At 44.0% G+C, this 15,173-nt stretch overlaps 1 protein-coding gene across 1 annotated transcript in view; it reads right to left on the bottom strand.

The window, feature by feature from the left end:
- Window positions 1-15,173, bottom strand: part of LOC116640673 (thrombospondin type-1 domain-containing protein 4-like) — a 197,133-nt gene that overhangs the window by 37,292 nt on the left and 144,668 nt on the right. The window contains exons 3-4 of the mRNA XM_032417818.1: window positions 2,588-2,763; window positions 96-192 (exon numbers count right to left, since the gene is read on the bottom strand). Coding sequence (XP_032273709.1) covers window positions 96-192; window positions 2,588-2,763 — 273 coding nt within the window. The remainder of the gene's footprint in view (window positions 1-95; window positions 193-2,587; window positions 2,764-15,173) is intronic.

Genomic DNA, 15,173 nt, shown 5'->3' with positions numbered 1-15,173 from the left:
ACACAAGGGAGATGCACAAGAAGAGACAGAGGGCTTTAAAAAGAAACGATGGGCGGGGGGGAGGGGCTGCTTGGCAGGAGAACAAGAGATTTTACCTGGTCTCCTGTGAAGAGGCACCTGTGGGCTGATGGCGTTGGTCCCCATGATGACGTACTCATAGTGGACTCCTGGGTTGGGCTGCTGGTGTATCATCTGACAACACAGACGTCAATGTCACTGCACCGGGACACACTCACATCCCTTTCCTGCTGGCCCAAGGTCCCCCGGTATACATGGCACTATCTATAAATGAGTGGGTTGATTCAGATCTAATCATATTAGTGAACCTGTGACAGATTAAAGGAAAGCTCTTCCCAGATGGGTTTTTTGCTTTTGAAGAATGAAGGACTTAGAAGAAAACTAGTCTGAAAGTCAAGATTTTATACATTCCAAATAGGAAGATGGGAGCAATGGTAGTAGAACCTTTCTGTTGGCTCTCAACCATCTCACACCATGGTTTAGATTGTGCTCGGTTCTCTCAAAATGGCCAAGCCATGTGTATGCGCCCCGGGAACTCATTTGAACACTAGGGGGCGAGATAGAGTCACGCCAAGAAGAGCCAACCCTCTTGGGCAGAGCCAGCCTGTGATCCTGTATGTTCCTTCAAAGAACCCTTCCTGGCCATGAGGCTGGCTCAGGAAAGGTCTGCCCCACCCTCTCCCTCGTCCACTTTCTGGGTCTCATCCCCTCTCATCCATGGAAAGCTCCAGAACCACAAAGACATGGGGTCAGGACAACTGGTGTCAGGGAAGTAAGTGTCCCTGGTTCCTATTCTCTCAGGAACCAATGACAAAAGCAGGATATCAAGCAGGAAACTGCAGAAGGCCGTGGAAGTCAAGAATTAAACATCCTCTGGGACAGAAAGCACAACATAAATCAGCACGGCTTTGCAGAATAAATCCCTCCCTACTGGCTTCAGAACACACAGTCCTTTGTGCCCATGGCCTTGCTGGTGAGAAGGAGCAGAAGGGGAATCTGCAGTGTGAATATGAACCAGGCAAGAAGGAGACACTGTTCTGTTCTGATATTTCTGTCTCTACTGCTTTCTAAAGGGGTTCTCCTGTTGACCAGTTGTATAACCTAGAGCAAGTCCCATGGTCTCACAGTTTTTGATTTCCTCATCTGGAGGAGGAGCTTAGAATCACAGCTGTCTCTTAGATCCTTTAAAAGCACAAGCGTCTCCCAGTCACCCCTGCACAGTGGGTCCTGTTGGTTCATGAGAGTGTCCATTCTGTCTGCCATCATCCCTTTACCAGCTCTCTCCAGGGGAAATGGGGCCTCCATTCTACAAACCACCCGAGGGAAGGCAGACATGAGAACCACTGAGCTCCTGACACCCAGGAACCATGGTGGTGAATACAGAACCCCAAGGGATGAAGGGGTGTGGCCTCTGGTTCCACTGTTTACCCCCAATTCCCTCATTTCTCTTTTCACATATTCTGACTGTGGGTCTGAGGCCGGAAACCCCCCTCGCCTCTCTTATGCCTTTTCTGCATGAGCATTCTGCCAGTGCAAACCTTGTCTCGTTTATGAAGTTATTGCTGGCCACCACATCCTAGACCACCCACAGTGGGCCCTTAACGACCGGGGTTTTTACCCCGATGCCATTTGAAACTTACCTGAAGTCCAACAACCAACTGGACAGTCTTAAAAAAAATATTCAAAATTAACTATAACAAGGCTTCTTTTATAGTTTCTAGTCTATGAGCCACCAGGCCCAACAGGAATGAACATGTAATTATATAATTGGAGAACTAATATTTATAAAATTCTAACACAGCAAACTAGCATGTAGATTTGCATGGCTTTGGAGATGGTAAGAGAGGGCAGATCCGTGGTTGAGGTCGTCTTTGTCAAAACCTGATTTCGGGCTTTTATTTCTTGTCACTTTTTTTTTTTATTTCCTGATCTTTTTAAGAAGACTGGATCTTAGTGCTTTCTTTAAAAAATAAGGACCATTTTAAACTCTGGGGCGACTTCATAATTTAGTTTCTTGTAAAATAAATCCCAAATTTTGTCTTCTGCCAGGCAAGGAACCTGTAGTAAACCTCTATATTGTTACTCGGAGCTTTATTGTATCATCTGGAGTACTCTGGAGCTCTCGTTTCTTCATTCGCTTTAATAGAATTTGAAGAGGGCTGGGAACTTGAGTGGTCTTGTCTTGCTTTAGGGCATTTGCTTTCTTTTGCCATAAAAAGAAAACATGCCAAATTAGCATTAGGAGAAAAGTGCCTGGAGGGGAGCCAATGCTCATGAAATAAAGGATATGTTTTGCCTCTGATTTGGTTCAACAAGTAAAAATGGTTATAGGGGGTCAATAAACTCTGAGGGTAATAAGCATCTGGTAAAGTTTAAGGTTTCTGTGAGCTAGGTACATTTAGAGGTGAGTGGCAAAAATGAACGCCAAGCACCTCGGCACCTCCAAAGGCTCAGCTCGAATGGTTTTATTGAGCACAGGCAACAATTTGTTGCTTATTTGTGCTAAGTGTGGTCCTTGGAAGAAACATAAGATGCAAAATCCCAACAGTCCAGAAACATCCAAACTCACATAGACATCCAAGATCTCATTCGTGGGGCCTTCAGCCAAAAAGGATTCTCCAGCGGTGCTCGAAATCTCATTTGGACGCTTGTAGGTGAACATGGTCCCTCCGCCCTCGTATTTTCCAGGCCGGTCAATTGCCCAGTTCCCGTTGATGATGGAGCGGCCAGAACGACTTCGCAAAGCTGTCAAGAACAACAACAACAAAAAGAACAATAAGACAATTCCTTGAGTAAGCCCACAGGGTGCACAAGAAAGTGAACTGGCTTATTCTAAATTCATCAAAGTGTTTCCTGAGGATCCACTATGAAGATCTGCTACAGAGAAGATCCACTATGTGCTAGGCACTGAGCTCAGCCCTGAGGGGGTGAGGCATCTAGGGCTCGACCACTTTCTTCAACCAGCTCAATCCCTTCCACCACTTGGACTTAGTAGAGAAAGGGGGAGTGGGAGTGGTTAGGAGAGAAGGGGAAGGAGAGGGGAAGGAGAAAGTTAGAAGAAGAAGAGGAAAGGAGAGAAAGGGGAACTGTGTCTTATCCCATTATCTAGGTGAGAGGTTGCACATGGGCAGCCTGGGAGCTGATTTTGGCCCACAGATAAGCTTAGTTTGGCCTTCATGGTGTTTTGTTTTGTTTTTAAATAATTAAACCCAAACTCAATTTGGGTTCTCTAGCTTCTAGCTTGTCATGTAAAACAAGAAGACATGTTAGCATTGGCTCGACATCCCCTCACCGCAGCAACCAGCGGAGCTGAGGAGGACTGCCCCGTTAGATGGGGTCTGTGTGCTCTGGTTTGCCCCAACCCCACCGCTCCTTAGGACTCCCCGACACTGAGGCTAAGTTTCAGTTTATTGCCCATTCATTTATGACTATGGATTATTTATTCCATCTATGATCATGCTGGCATTGTTATTTGTCTCACAGAATAGAAATTTTCTTATAATTCTTTCTACTGGTAGGTCTACTAAAAGTGACAAAGCTAAAGATAGGTCTAAGTGGGTCCCATGATTTTCTCCTACCTGATCACCTTCATTCATTTGTATGACCTTCCTGACTTCTGTGGGCTTTTGAGGCTAGATGCTCCCACATACACAGTCAAAATTGATCCTCATGACACTGCTAAGCAGGTGTCCCCAACTCTCAGAGCATGGTTCAGGGATGAGAAGGAACTTGTTCAATTTCGTGAAGATGAGAAGCGATAGAACGGTATCCACACTTAGGAGGGAGGTAAGAAAGGAGAAGAGGGGCAAGGAACAAAGTGTTCAGTTAATGAGAGAAGAAAGGACAGCATGTGAGAGCTGACTTTCTTCCTTTAGGCATTTGGCGCCTCTGAACCCCCAAGCCAATGGTGGATTGAGTTTAAAAGACATCTAGTGTTAAGTGTCATATACATAGTGGGCCTGTGATGGTCACTGGCTCTTTGCAACTTCACTTGCACAGAATTACTAAATTTAATTTTGTACAATGTATTATGGAAAAATTTATATATAAACCAAAGCAGTGAGAACAGTATAATAAACCTCTGTGTATACATCAGCTTCAGTAATTATCAACTCATGGCTTATCCTGTCTCACTCTGCAAATCCCAGACCCCATTTATCCTTACATTTTTCAGGAGGTGTCTCTAAAATATAAGGACCCTTTGTTTCTTAAACCCATTTTCAGCAGCATTTCTACAGTGGGCCTCCGGGGGCCGGCAGAGTCAGAGCTGCTCCACGGGGTGGAAGAGCTTCCTATTTAGAGCAGGGGACCCCACAGACTCCATCCCTGGCTGGCTGGTTGCCATGGCCACTGGGAGACCACAGCTGTGGAGCACTGAATACCAAATTATAAAATCAATTCAGCTTGAGTGACAAAGAAGGTCAAGAGTAGAGACTGAGAAAGAGTAGGTTTGGGGCCGTTTTCTCTCAAAAATCACACTTGAGAGTGGTCCATATGGTCTCCAATTCTTCACTTCCCATTCATTTCTCAACCAGCTCCAACCTGATTCCTGCCCCCACTAGTCCATTGAAACAATTCAAACTAATGTCAACAAGCCCTCCACGTTGCTAAATCCAACGGGCATCTTCCAGGCCTTCCCTTGCTAGACGTCTCAGTAGAATTTGGCACTACTGACCACTCCATCCTAATTGAAACGTTCTTTCTCTGGTTTCTGAGACACCACAGTCAGCTTGCTGTCCTCCTGCTCTCGGGATGCTCATCCATTCTTCTTTTCTGTGTCATCTTTCTCTACTTGGCTACCGAGTATTAGCATTCCTTGAGGATGAAGATTTGGGTGCTGTACTTTCTTGGGCAAGTTCATCTATGCCATGGTTTTAATTACTGTATGCTGCTGGCTTCCAAATTTCTGTTTCCAATCCAGAGTTCTCCTCTGGTCCCAGACTTCTTTCTCTGATGGCTTACTTGACAGTTTCACTCAGATGTCTAAGACTGAACTCACCCTTGACCTCTTCCAGTGTCTCCTATGTTAGTAAGTGGTGCTACCACCTACTTCATCAGAAATGGAGGAATTATCCTTGACCCCTCCCCCTTCCTTATCCCCTATATCCAATCCAATCATCAAATTTTATTTGACCTCCTCTATATTTCTTGAACCCATCAACTTCTCTCCACGTCCACTGCCATAATCTAGGGCAAGACCACCACCAGGTCTCATCTGGACTAACTCGAAAACCGTCTAATTGATCTACCTATTTCCCTTCTTTGCAGCCAGAGTAATGTCTTCCGAATGCAGGTTTGACCATCAGCTGTGGCTCAACACCCTTTAATGGCTTCCTATTTCTGTAAGAGAAGAAACCCCAATCCTTAATAGGTTGGGGCCTGCAGTGATATGGTGCAGCCCCATCGTGCACCACACTTGTCTGCGCTCTGCTCTCTGGCCGCCTTTTAGCTCATCTAATACATCATGTTCCCTCCACAATCCATTCTTTTCTTCCAGAAGCGTTTCTCTGAACCTGGAATCATATTTGTTCTTTAGATGTCAGCTCCTTCGGGGAGTCTTTCCCAACCCCCAGTTCAGGCCTGTCTCTTTTTTATGTGCTTAAGGGATGCAAAAGCCTCTCCTCCAAGGCATTTAACTCAGTCTGTACACACATCCATTCAGAACATGATTGAACTAATGTTTGTCTCCCAGAGCACTGCAAGCTCCGAAAGGTGTTTCCTCACTGTTACAGGTCTAGTGACCAGCGCAGTGTTTACCATATAGTAGGAATTCACATTTGTTGAATGCAAAAATACATAACAGAAAAAGACACAAGCTCAAAGGAAAGATAGGCAAAGGATGATGAACAGGTAATTCAAAGAAAACCAAGTACAAATACTCTGTAAGCAAATGGAAAGATGCCCTGCCTTACTTATAATTTAAGAAATGCAAATCGGGCGCCTGGGTGGCTCAGTTGGTTAAGCGACTGCCTTCGGCTCAGGTCATGATCCTGGAGTCCCGGGATCGAGTCCCGCATCGGGCTCCCTGCTTGGCGGGGAGTCTGCTTCTCCCTCTCCCGCTCCCCGCTCTTGTGCTCTCTCTCTCTCTCACTCTCTCTCTCAAATAAATAAATAAAATCTTAAAAAAAAAAAAAAGAAATGCAAATCAAAACTGCAATGGTATCTTCTTGACCTACCAGATTGACAAATGTTTGAAAACATTTAATATTGCCAGAATCGGCAGGTGCGTGAGTAAGCAAGCATCCATAACATTGTTGGTAGGAAGGTAAACCGATTCAGCCATGTTGGAGGGCAATTTGGTTATATTGCTAAAACTTTAAGTGCCTATACACTTAACCCAAGAATTGTACTTGTAGGAAACTACTTTGAGGGATATACTTTCATAAGTATACAAAAGTGTTTGTAACAAGGATATGCCCTGCAGATTTTTTTAAAGAGAAAACCCCAAAACAACCTAAATATGGATTGCTTACATAGTTTGTCATACTGAATGTCCATGCAGTGGGATCCATGTGGTCCCCAAAACAGTGAGATAGGTCTGTGTGTGGGGGTATGGGAAGAACTCCGTGATAAATTTAAATGAAACAAAAATGCAGAACAGCATGTTTGGTATGATCTCATTTGTGTATAGCATATACATAAGACGTATGCACATGCATAAAACTTTTCAGAGAATATCATAAAACTCTTAACATTTGGGGACAGGAACTAGTTTGGGATGTGAGATGAGAAGGGAAACATTTATTTCACATTTTATATCTTTTTATTGCCATTTAAATTTTGTTTTACCATACGCATATATTACCTTCTTTAAAGCTTAAATCTTTTTTAGTTAACATAAAGGACATGGTACAAGCAGAAATACTCCCGAGGGATATACATATTTTCCCTTTCTTTCTTGGTTCTTCTTAAAATCCCATTCAGAGCATCCAAAGCTCAGAACTGAGGTAGGTTCTGGCTAAGATTTTATGGCTCTTAATGGCAATCTTGTAGAAGAGGTTGTTATCTGGAAACCCCCCAAAAAAATCCATTAAAAAACCACCTGAAATACTGTACAGGAGAAAACTGCATGGGTTTCCCAGGAAATAAAACACGGGGACCCCGAATCTTTTTACCATCTACTACTGTTACCCAAGCACTCGCTCTCGGGGTTTAGATGAATCTTTCACCGTATAATAGCAAAGCGTAAAAAAAAGCTGTAGGAGATTTTTAGCAGACAAGGGCCCGGTTCCATATGCCCACAGGTTAGCTTCTGAAATAGGTCCAGCACTAGCCCCCACCTGGGCTTGCATATTGAAAGCAGCTGCACCTACAATTTATGGGCCTGTAAGCAGTTCCAGTGCTATGTAATGGGTGTCCAGAACTACCCCACAAAAAGGTGCAGGTGACTCATGGCTCTTGTTAGTGGGTGTGGTCACGGAAGGTCAAGCTTTGGCGGAGCTTGTCACAGCTACGTCAATAGGAGGAAATCTCCACTCTTGTCTGACATATGGATTTTATTCGTTCTAGTTGTCAACGCTGCGCATATGTATTTGGCCTAAACTATGTGCACCAACAACGCCCTTCTCCAAGATCCATATAGGAATCGCTTGCTCATCCGAGTCCTGCTTCTCAGACAATTTATCCCACAACCTTAATGCCCGCTGTTGCCAACCCAACCACTGGTTCCCGCATCCAAACAAGAAAGGTGGTTTCTTTATGGCCAACTGATCACTGTGATCTAGACATCTGTTTTTTCCTTTTTTTAATTTTTTATTTTATTTTATTTATTTTTTAATTATTCAGGTTTTTTTTAAAGATTTTATTTATTTTTTTGTGACAGAAAGAGAGAGAGAGTGACCATGTACAAGCAGGGGGAGTGGCAGGCAGAGGGAGAAGCAGGCTTCCTGCTGAGCAGGGACCCAGATGCGGGTCTCCTGGGATCACGACCTGAGCCGAAGGCAGACGTTTAACCGACTGAGCCACCCAGGCGTCCCTGTTTTTCCCTTTGGAAAATGAAAATCGACTCCTCCCACTAACAAAATTCCAAGTTCCAGTAGTTCTTAGAAGCTATCTGGGAAGTAGCATAACAAGCTCGAGGGCGAAGGGCTCAGACAGACATCACTGGCCACCACCACAAGGCCTGCTGGGGGGCTGAGCCCTGCCATTTTTGCTCCAGTCTATGAGCTTTCATGGAAGCTCACACGTGGGCACAAACCCAAGTGAGTCTCAGAGTATGTTAGCTAATGTGGATGTCCTGAAAATGGAGCACGCCTACTCACATCATACGACCACTTTGGAGGGGTCTGTCAGTTACATCCTTATCGTAGCCTTCCTTCTATTATAAATTCAGCAACCAATCATAATATTAGCAGTACCGTGACTGTGTCATCAATAGAAATCACACATGTATTCATATGACATTACAGCTGTTACAGGTATTTTGGAATTTTTAAGAAAGATTTTATTTATTTATTTCAGAGAGAGAGAGCGAGAGCAAGAGAGAGTGCAAGCATGGGTGGGGGTGGGGGTGGGGGGGAGAGGGAGAAGCAGACTCCCTGCTGAGCAGGGAGCCTGACGTGGGGCTCGATCCCAGGACCCCAGGATCATGACCCGAGCCAAAGGCAGATGCTTAATTGACTGAGCCACCCAGGCACCCTGGTATTTTGAAATATTATTGAAAAACTCACCGCTATCTTGAATCGGCAATAATTATTAGACCCTCCATGAGATCTCCTATTTTAATGTTAAAGAAGCACATGCTACTAAAAATTACTAAGAAGCAAATTTGTTTTCTAAAAATATGGTGATAATTATATTTCAATATAATTTGTTTTCTTTATACTCTTCTATATCTTATATTATGGATTTAAAAACAGTAGTCTGAGAAGGTATCCACAGACTGCCAAGGGAGTCCGTGACACAAAAAAGTGAAGGACTTCTGGCCTAATGATTTATGGTTTTCAAAGCAGAAATGTACTCACATACCATGAAAGCCAGTTGCATAAGGCAAGCAGGACACATATTACCTTTATTATACAGATGAGGAAATAGGCTCAGGGAGATTAAGTTTCTTGCTCAAGCTCACAGATTGTTAGTAGTTTAGGACTTGAACTTTGATGTTCTGATTTCATCTTCTTCCCGTTACGCCAGTAGTTCTCAGAGACTGGTCCCCGGACCAGTAGAAACCCACCTCCTGGAAGCTGCTTAGAGGCAGAGGCTCAGGCTGGTTGACTCAGAGACTCAGGGGTGGGGTCCAGCATCCGGGGTTAACAAGCCCTCCACGTGGTTATGGTGCATTTAAAGTTGGAAACCCACTCTTATTTTATTATATTTTAATTTTTGTTATAACCATCTCTTATTGTTGAGTCCCGATCAAAAGAGAAAGCTTCTCGATCAAGGGAAGCATGGTTTTACTTCACATATCTGGTTTTGCCTGGACAACAGAGCAGACGCTGAGAGTGGAGAAGACCAAGGGACAGTCTGGGGGTGTGGCCTTCATTCCACTCTACCACTGAAGCTCTCACTGCCATGCCCGCCCTCCTGGTCTGTGGGCATTTAGGATTCCCAGAGCCAACCTTCCCAGGGATTGCATGATCAGTAAGCAATCCTAGAGGGCACCAGGAATCCTATATATACACGAGGCAGACGCCATTAAGGGTTTGGATTGTGACTGACCCTGGGTGGGGGTGGGGAGAGAGTCCAATTCAGCTCAACAATAAAAAATGATCTCAAGACACTGGGTAAGCCCACATACAGTATTGTCAAATCCGAGGATGCACACTTCTCCCCTATTCTCACATTACAGATGTGGCATGTGTCTTAGGACAGAAAAGCAATAGTTGCCAGGCAGATGACTAAGTTCTGATGTCGTTGTCACTTCCTGAACACATGTGAGATTCGTTTGAGTAAGTCACTTCAGTTGAGCGAATTTCTAGCAGTCCAATTTGTAGTTGTATTAATTTTTTAAAAGATTTATTTATTTGAGAGAGAGAGAGGCAGCGTGTGAGAAGGGGGAGGGGCAGAGGGAGATAGAAGCTCGAGCCGACTCCCCAAAGAGGGCAGAGCCCAACACGCGGCTCGATCTTGTGACCCTGAGATCCTGACCTGAACTGAAACCAAGAGTTGGTCGCTCAACTGACTGAGTCACCCAGGCGCCCCTCTGTATTAATTTTTTTTAAATTAGGATATAGTACATCTAAGAAAGTATTTGAATTATAAGTTTATAAGCTGATGATTATTTTAAAAGATTTTTTATTCATTCATTTGGGAGAGAGAGACAGAGAGAGACAGTGAGAGCACGAGCAGGGGGGAGGGGGTAGAGGGAGAGGGAGAAGCAGACTCCTCACTGAGCAGGGAGCCCAATGCGTGGCTCGATCCCAGGACCCTGAGATCATGACCTGAGCCGAAGGCAGATGCTTAACTGACTGAGCCACCCAGGTGCCCTGCCTGATGATTTTTTATATTTGTATTACACCTGTGTCACTACTACCTGAATAAAGACCATCTAGACCCCCAGAAAGCAACCTCTTGCCCCCTCAAAGTCATTACTCTGTCCCTACAAGACCCACGGTTCACCGCTACTCTGCCATCTAACACTATAGTTTTGCTCGTTTTTGTATTTCAAATCAATGGAATAATACCGTACATATTCTTTTGTGCTGGACGTCTTTTACTTAACTTCATGCCCATGAGTTTCATCCAAATTGTTGCATTTATCAGTAGTTCATTCTTTTTCATAGCAACTTAGTGTTATATGAATATGCCATTTATTTGCCTTTTCTATTATCAATTCGCTTTTGGGTTGTTTCTAGTTTTTGGCTCTTATGGGTAAAAGAGCTATAAACATTTGTATGTTTCTGCTGGACATAAGTCCTCATTTCTCCTGGTGATATACCCAGAAGTAGAATTGCTGGATTATGGGTATATATATGCTTAGTTACAGTGGGCACTACCAAACATTTTTCCAAAGTGGTTGTACCCTGGAGTTGATGTTGGGAGCCAGGGATGTCACTGTGGAGAAGGAGACATAAAAGTGGAATGGGGGAAGGCCAGACAGAACCCTGTGGGGATGGATTTGACTTGGAGATAGCGTGAATTCATGATCTTGAAATTATGTATGTCACCGTGATGCCCCACAAAACTGCCCAAGGTCGAAAGTGGTTCGGAGTAAGTTTTAGGATCTGAATATGAAGAACTCTTAGAGTCCAAATTTGACGGGGACAGAAGGAAGTAGCATCTATACAAACATATATGTTATGGTTGATTTCTATTAAGTTTATTTCCCTGCACTATATATATATGTTATGTATAATATATATATTCCCTGCACTTATATATTTACATATGCACCCCCTTGCTAGAAGATGAGTGCTTTATTTTTTTTATTTTTTTATTTTTTAATGATTTTATTTATTTATTTGACAGAAAGACACTGCGAGAAAGGGAACACAAGCAGAGTAAGTGGGAGAGGGAGAAGCAGGCTTCCCGCGGAGCAGGGAGCCTGATATGGGGCTCGATCCCAGAACCCTGGGATCATGACCTGAGCCGAAGGCAGACGCTTAACGACTGAGCCACCCAGGTGCCCGAAGATGAGTGCTTTAAAGGCAGATACTGTGACATATACATTTTTGCCCACTATTTGGCACTTGGTTGGCACTTAATAAATGCTTGTTGAATAGAAGTAAGTTATGAGCTGTATTGTTCTGATCTATCATATTTTAACCTTGGAGTTGAGATAAGAGATTCTTGGAAACTCCTTCAAGTCCTGCTTATATCTGAATAATCCTGTTTAAGAATTCCAATCTCACAAATGTCCTCCATGCCTCCTGACCACAATGGTAAATACGTGCAGTGATGCATAAAAATGCTGTTAAAGAAAAAAAAAAAACCCACAAGTATTTCTCTTTAGGGAGATCCAGGTCCAGTTTGATAAAGTATTCCAATTACGGTTTCTGTTAAATAAATATACGTACATATCACACAATAATTTTTCAGTTCAGATTTGCTTTGGCATTTTGGGTTTGGAAAGAATTGAGCCTGTGTGATTCTCTAAAACATAATGCAACACAGTTGGACTGAAAATCAGAGTATTAGAGAAAGAAGGTTGGCTCTCCCTTTGACACGCTATGATCACAGGTTGAATAAGGGGAAATGCCAAGTCTTTGTTCTTATTTCATTGCTAAATTATAGCTAAGTATGGCTAATTCTCATTCTTTAAAATATTAACATTTGATTTATTTTGACTCCAAATTTCCTTTGAATACTTACTAACTATAAAGGAACTTTGTGTGTTTTTAAGCCCCAAATAATGCTGTATGAAATAGATACCATCAATGGTTTAAGTAAGAAAATAAGCTGGGCATGGCACTGGGGGGTGGGCGCTACAAAGATAAGACCACCCACAACTTTGGGAGCTCAGATACATACTAATACATGCGAACAGAGAGGCTGTCAGAATTTCCTTGGGCACATAGAGGATTTTGGAGAGGAGGTGACATTTGAGCAGGAATTGGTAGGGTGAGGAGGTCACCAGGCAGGGGACAGGGGAGGGCATCTGGGGACAGAGAACGGTGTGGACAAAGGCTGGGGCAGGAACAGGCCTGACCTTGGAGGGGTGAGGGACAGTGTGGGGTGCTAGAGGGCACCCAGGGTGCTGGGGGCTGGAGCGGAGTGGGGGTGTGCGAGGAGCACCCCTGGACATGGGGTGGGAAGGGGAGACCTCGGGCTGACTGTGGGGCTGGGTTTTGGCACTGGGAGCCATGAAAAAATGTTGATCGGGATAATGACAGTGGAAATCTGTTTGGAGATAACGCTGCTGCTGAATAAGAAGTCCCAAAGCTCATTCACACCACAGTTGCTGAGTACCTACCATGCCTCTTCCCACCCTTGGGGCCAGCAGGTCCGCCACGGCGGCCCCGGGGGGTCTCAGGGCTTCTCTCCCTGTCATGGCTCCAAAGTCTACTCCCTGGGAGCAGGGAAGGACCATGTTTAGTACTTTCCTTTAGAAAGAATTCCAGAAGCGTTAATTGCTGCAAAGGGCCTCACTATAGCTCAGTTCATCCAGGGATAAACCTAGTATCTTTCTCACCCTAAATGAGCCTGCTTCCTAACCCCTCCATTTAAAACACTGTTCTCCCATTGCTCAGGTTCAAGTTTTGGCAACCATCTTCTGCTCTTTCCTAACTTTCTCCCTGCTAGCTGATCACTCATCAGGCGTATCATCCCCTTTGCTGCCACTGTGGTCCCCTCCATCCCTCTCCTGCCCAGTGGCCTCTTGTCTCTGTTCTCTGGTTGCCTCACAGCTGGACCGTGGCGGAGAATCGTGGATCTCCCTACGTGCCACTCTAGATGAACCTTCTGAAGTGCACCTTTCCTCCTGTCTCCCGCCAGACCCCAAGCTTCCAAGCCAAGGGAAAAAGCCCACCCTCCCCTGATTCACACTCAAGGTCTTGTGTGATTCGCCCTACCTTCAGCTACTTCACACAGCCCCTTGTCGGCATTCAATCAAATGTGGAAAATGTCAGAAATTTGTATGTCTGCTTTTTTAAAAAAAATTCAGTTGTGACTTCTCATAGGGCAGGAGCCCTGTCTTACTTAGTACCTGACAAAAAGACACTCAGATGTTGTTGAATACGGTTAGTGTCCCCAGCTCATCCTGAGGGTCCTATTCTAGCGTTGCTATTTCCTGCTTCCAACCTCTTAACCCTACTCTTGGTGTCTATGCCCTGTTTTCTGACACTTCATCCATTGCTGTCTTCATTGTTTTACTATTCTAAATGCTGATTGTAAACTCCGCAAGATTTTTTTAACTTCAGGGGCAGACAGTTAAATTAATCAAACTCTTCAGCTTATGACACTTTTGCTGGGCAAGACCTCGCTTGCCTTATTTTACTTTTCCCCTTCACACTGGATTCCCACTGCCATCACCCTGCCCATCCCAACAAGCACCTACACTGATGTGGTATATATGTGTATGCAGAATTCAGGTAAATTTACCATGTTTCCAACAACCCTTTGCTTTTAAAGTCTACCTTTGTTTCTGTAATGACTAGAGTCTTCTAACTGCTGCATAATATTCCATGGCACACACCTGCCTCAGTTTACTTATCTGATCTCCTAGTCCTGTGGGGACTGGTTTTCTTTTTATGGTCCACAGTGTCAACAAAGAGCTGGTATTTAGAAAAAGCTCAATGAGTATTTGTTGACAAAGCCAAGAAGGTTTATTTTTAAAAACAGCTACCTTATCAATAGTTTATCAGGGCCCACAAATGTAGGTGAAATGTAGCAACATGTCTTCAAGAATGCATCCTCCCCCTGGCATAAACAGGGAAAATTAGGAGCTGTCTAAAAAATAATATGTCAGGAAAAAAATATGTCAGAGGTGAGACTAGAATTCAGCCTTTCCTGTCTCCTGGACGCTCTGGTCAGCTTTGTCCCAAACATTCTCACTAAGGAACATCTGTGGTGACCTCACAGAGGTGTGTTAGGATTCCACATCGGTGATCAGAACACACAAAAAAGGAGCATCCTGCATATCCAGTAAGAGGTGAAACCCTAGGAGGTGTAACCTGCTTGGTTTGAGGGAGGAAGGCCACGGCAGTCAGTTGTATGCAGGATGCTAGCCCACTCGCCCGCTGGCCTGGCACCACCCCAAAAGCAGGCCTCAAAGATTTACAGCATTGGTCACTAGATTGCAAAAACCCCCCAAACAACCATGACAAAGAAACACAACCCAAACATACACACACCCCACACATATACTCTATAAAACAGAAAGTGCCCTATGAACAAAAGAAGAATGTAATGAATACTACTGGGCTGTTGTGTGCGCTTCACGTGTGCGTAGCCACAAGACTCTGCTCAGCTGAACAGTGTCTCCCCAAAATCCATGTCCATCCAGAACCTGTGAGTGTGAGCTTATTTAGAAGTAAGGTCTTTACAGAATTAAAGATAGAAATACCATACAATCTAGTAATTCCACTACTGGGTATTTACCCAAAGAAAACAAAAACACTAATTCCAAAGATATGTGCACCCCAATGTTTATCGCAGCATTATTTACAATAGCCAGGATATGGAAGCAATATGAGTGTCTATCAGTAGATGAATGGATAAAGAAGATGTGGTGCATATGTATATACAATGGGATATTACTCGGCCATAAAAAAGAATGA

This window comes from Phoca vitulina, unplaced genomic scaffold, assembly GCF_004348235.1.
Source record: "Phoca vitulina isolate PV1807 unplaced genomic scaffold, GSC_HSeal_1.0 scaffold20, whole genome shotgun sequence".
NCBI lineage: Eukaryota > Metazoa > Chordata > Mammalia > Carnivora > Phocidae > Phoca > Phoca vitulina.
The sequence above is the reverse complement of the archived record's forward strand: the minus strand, read 5'-3'. Positions and strand labels throughout refer to the sequence as shown.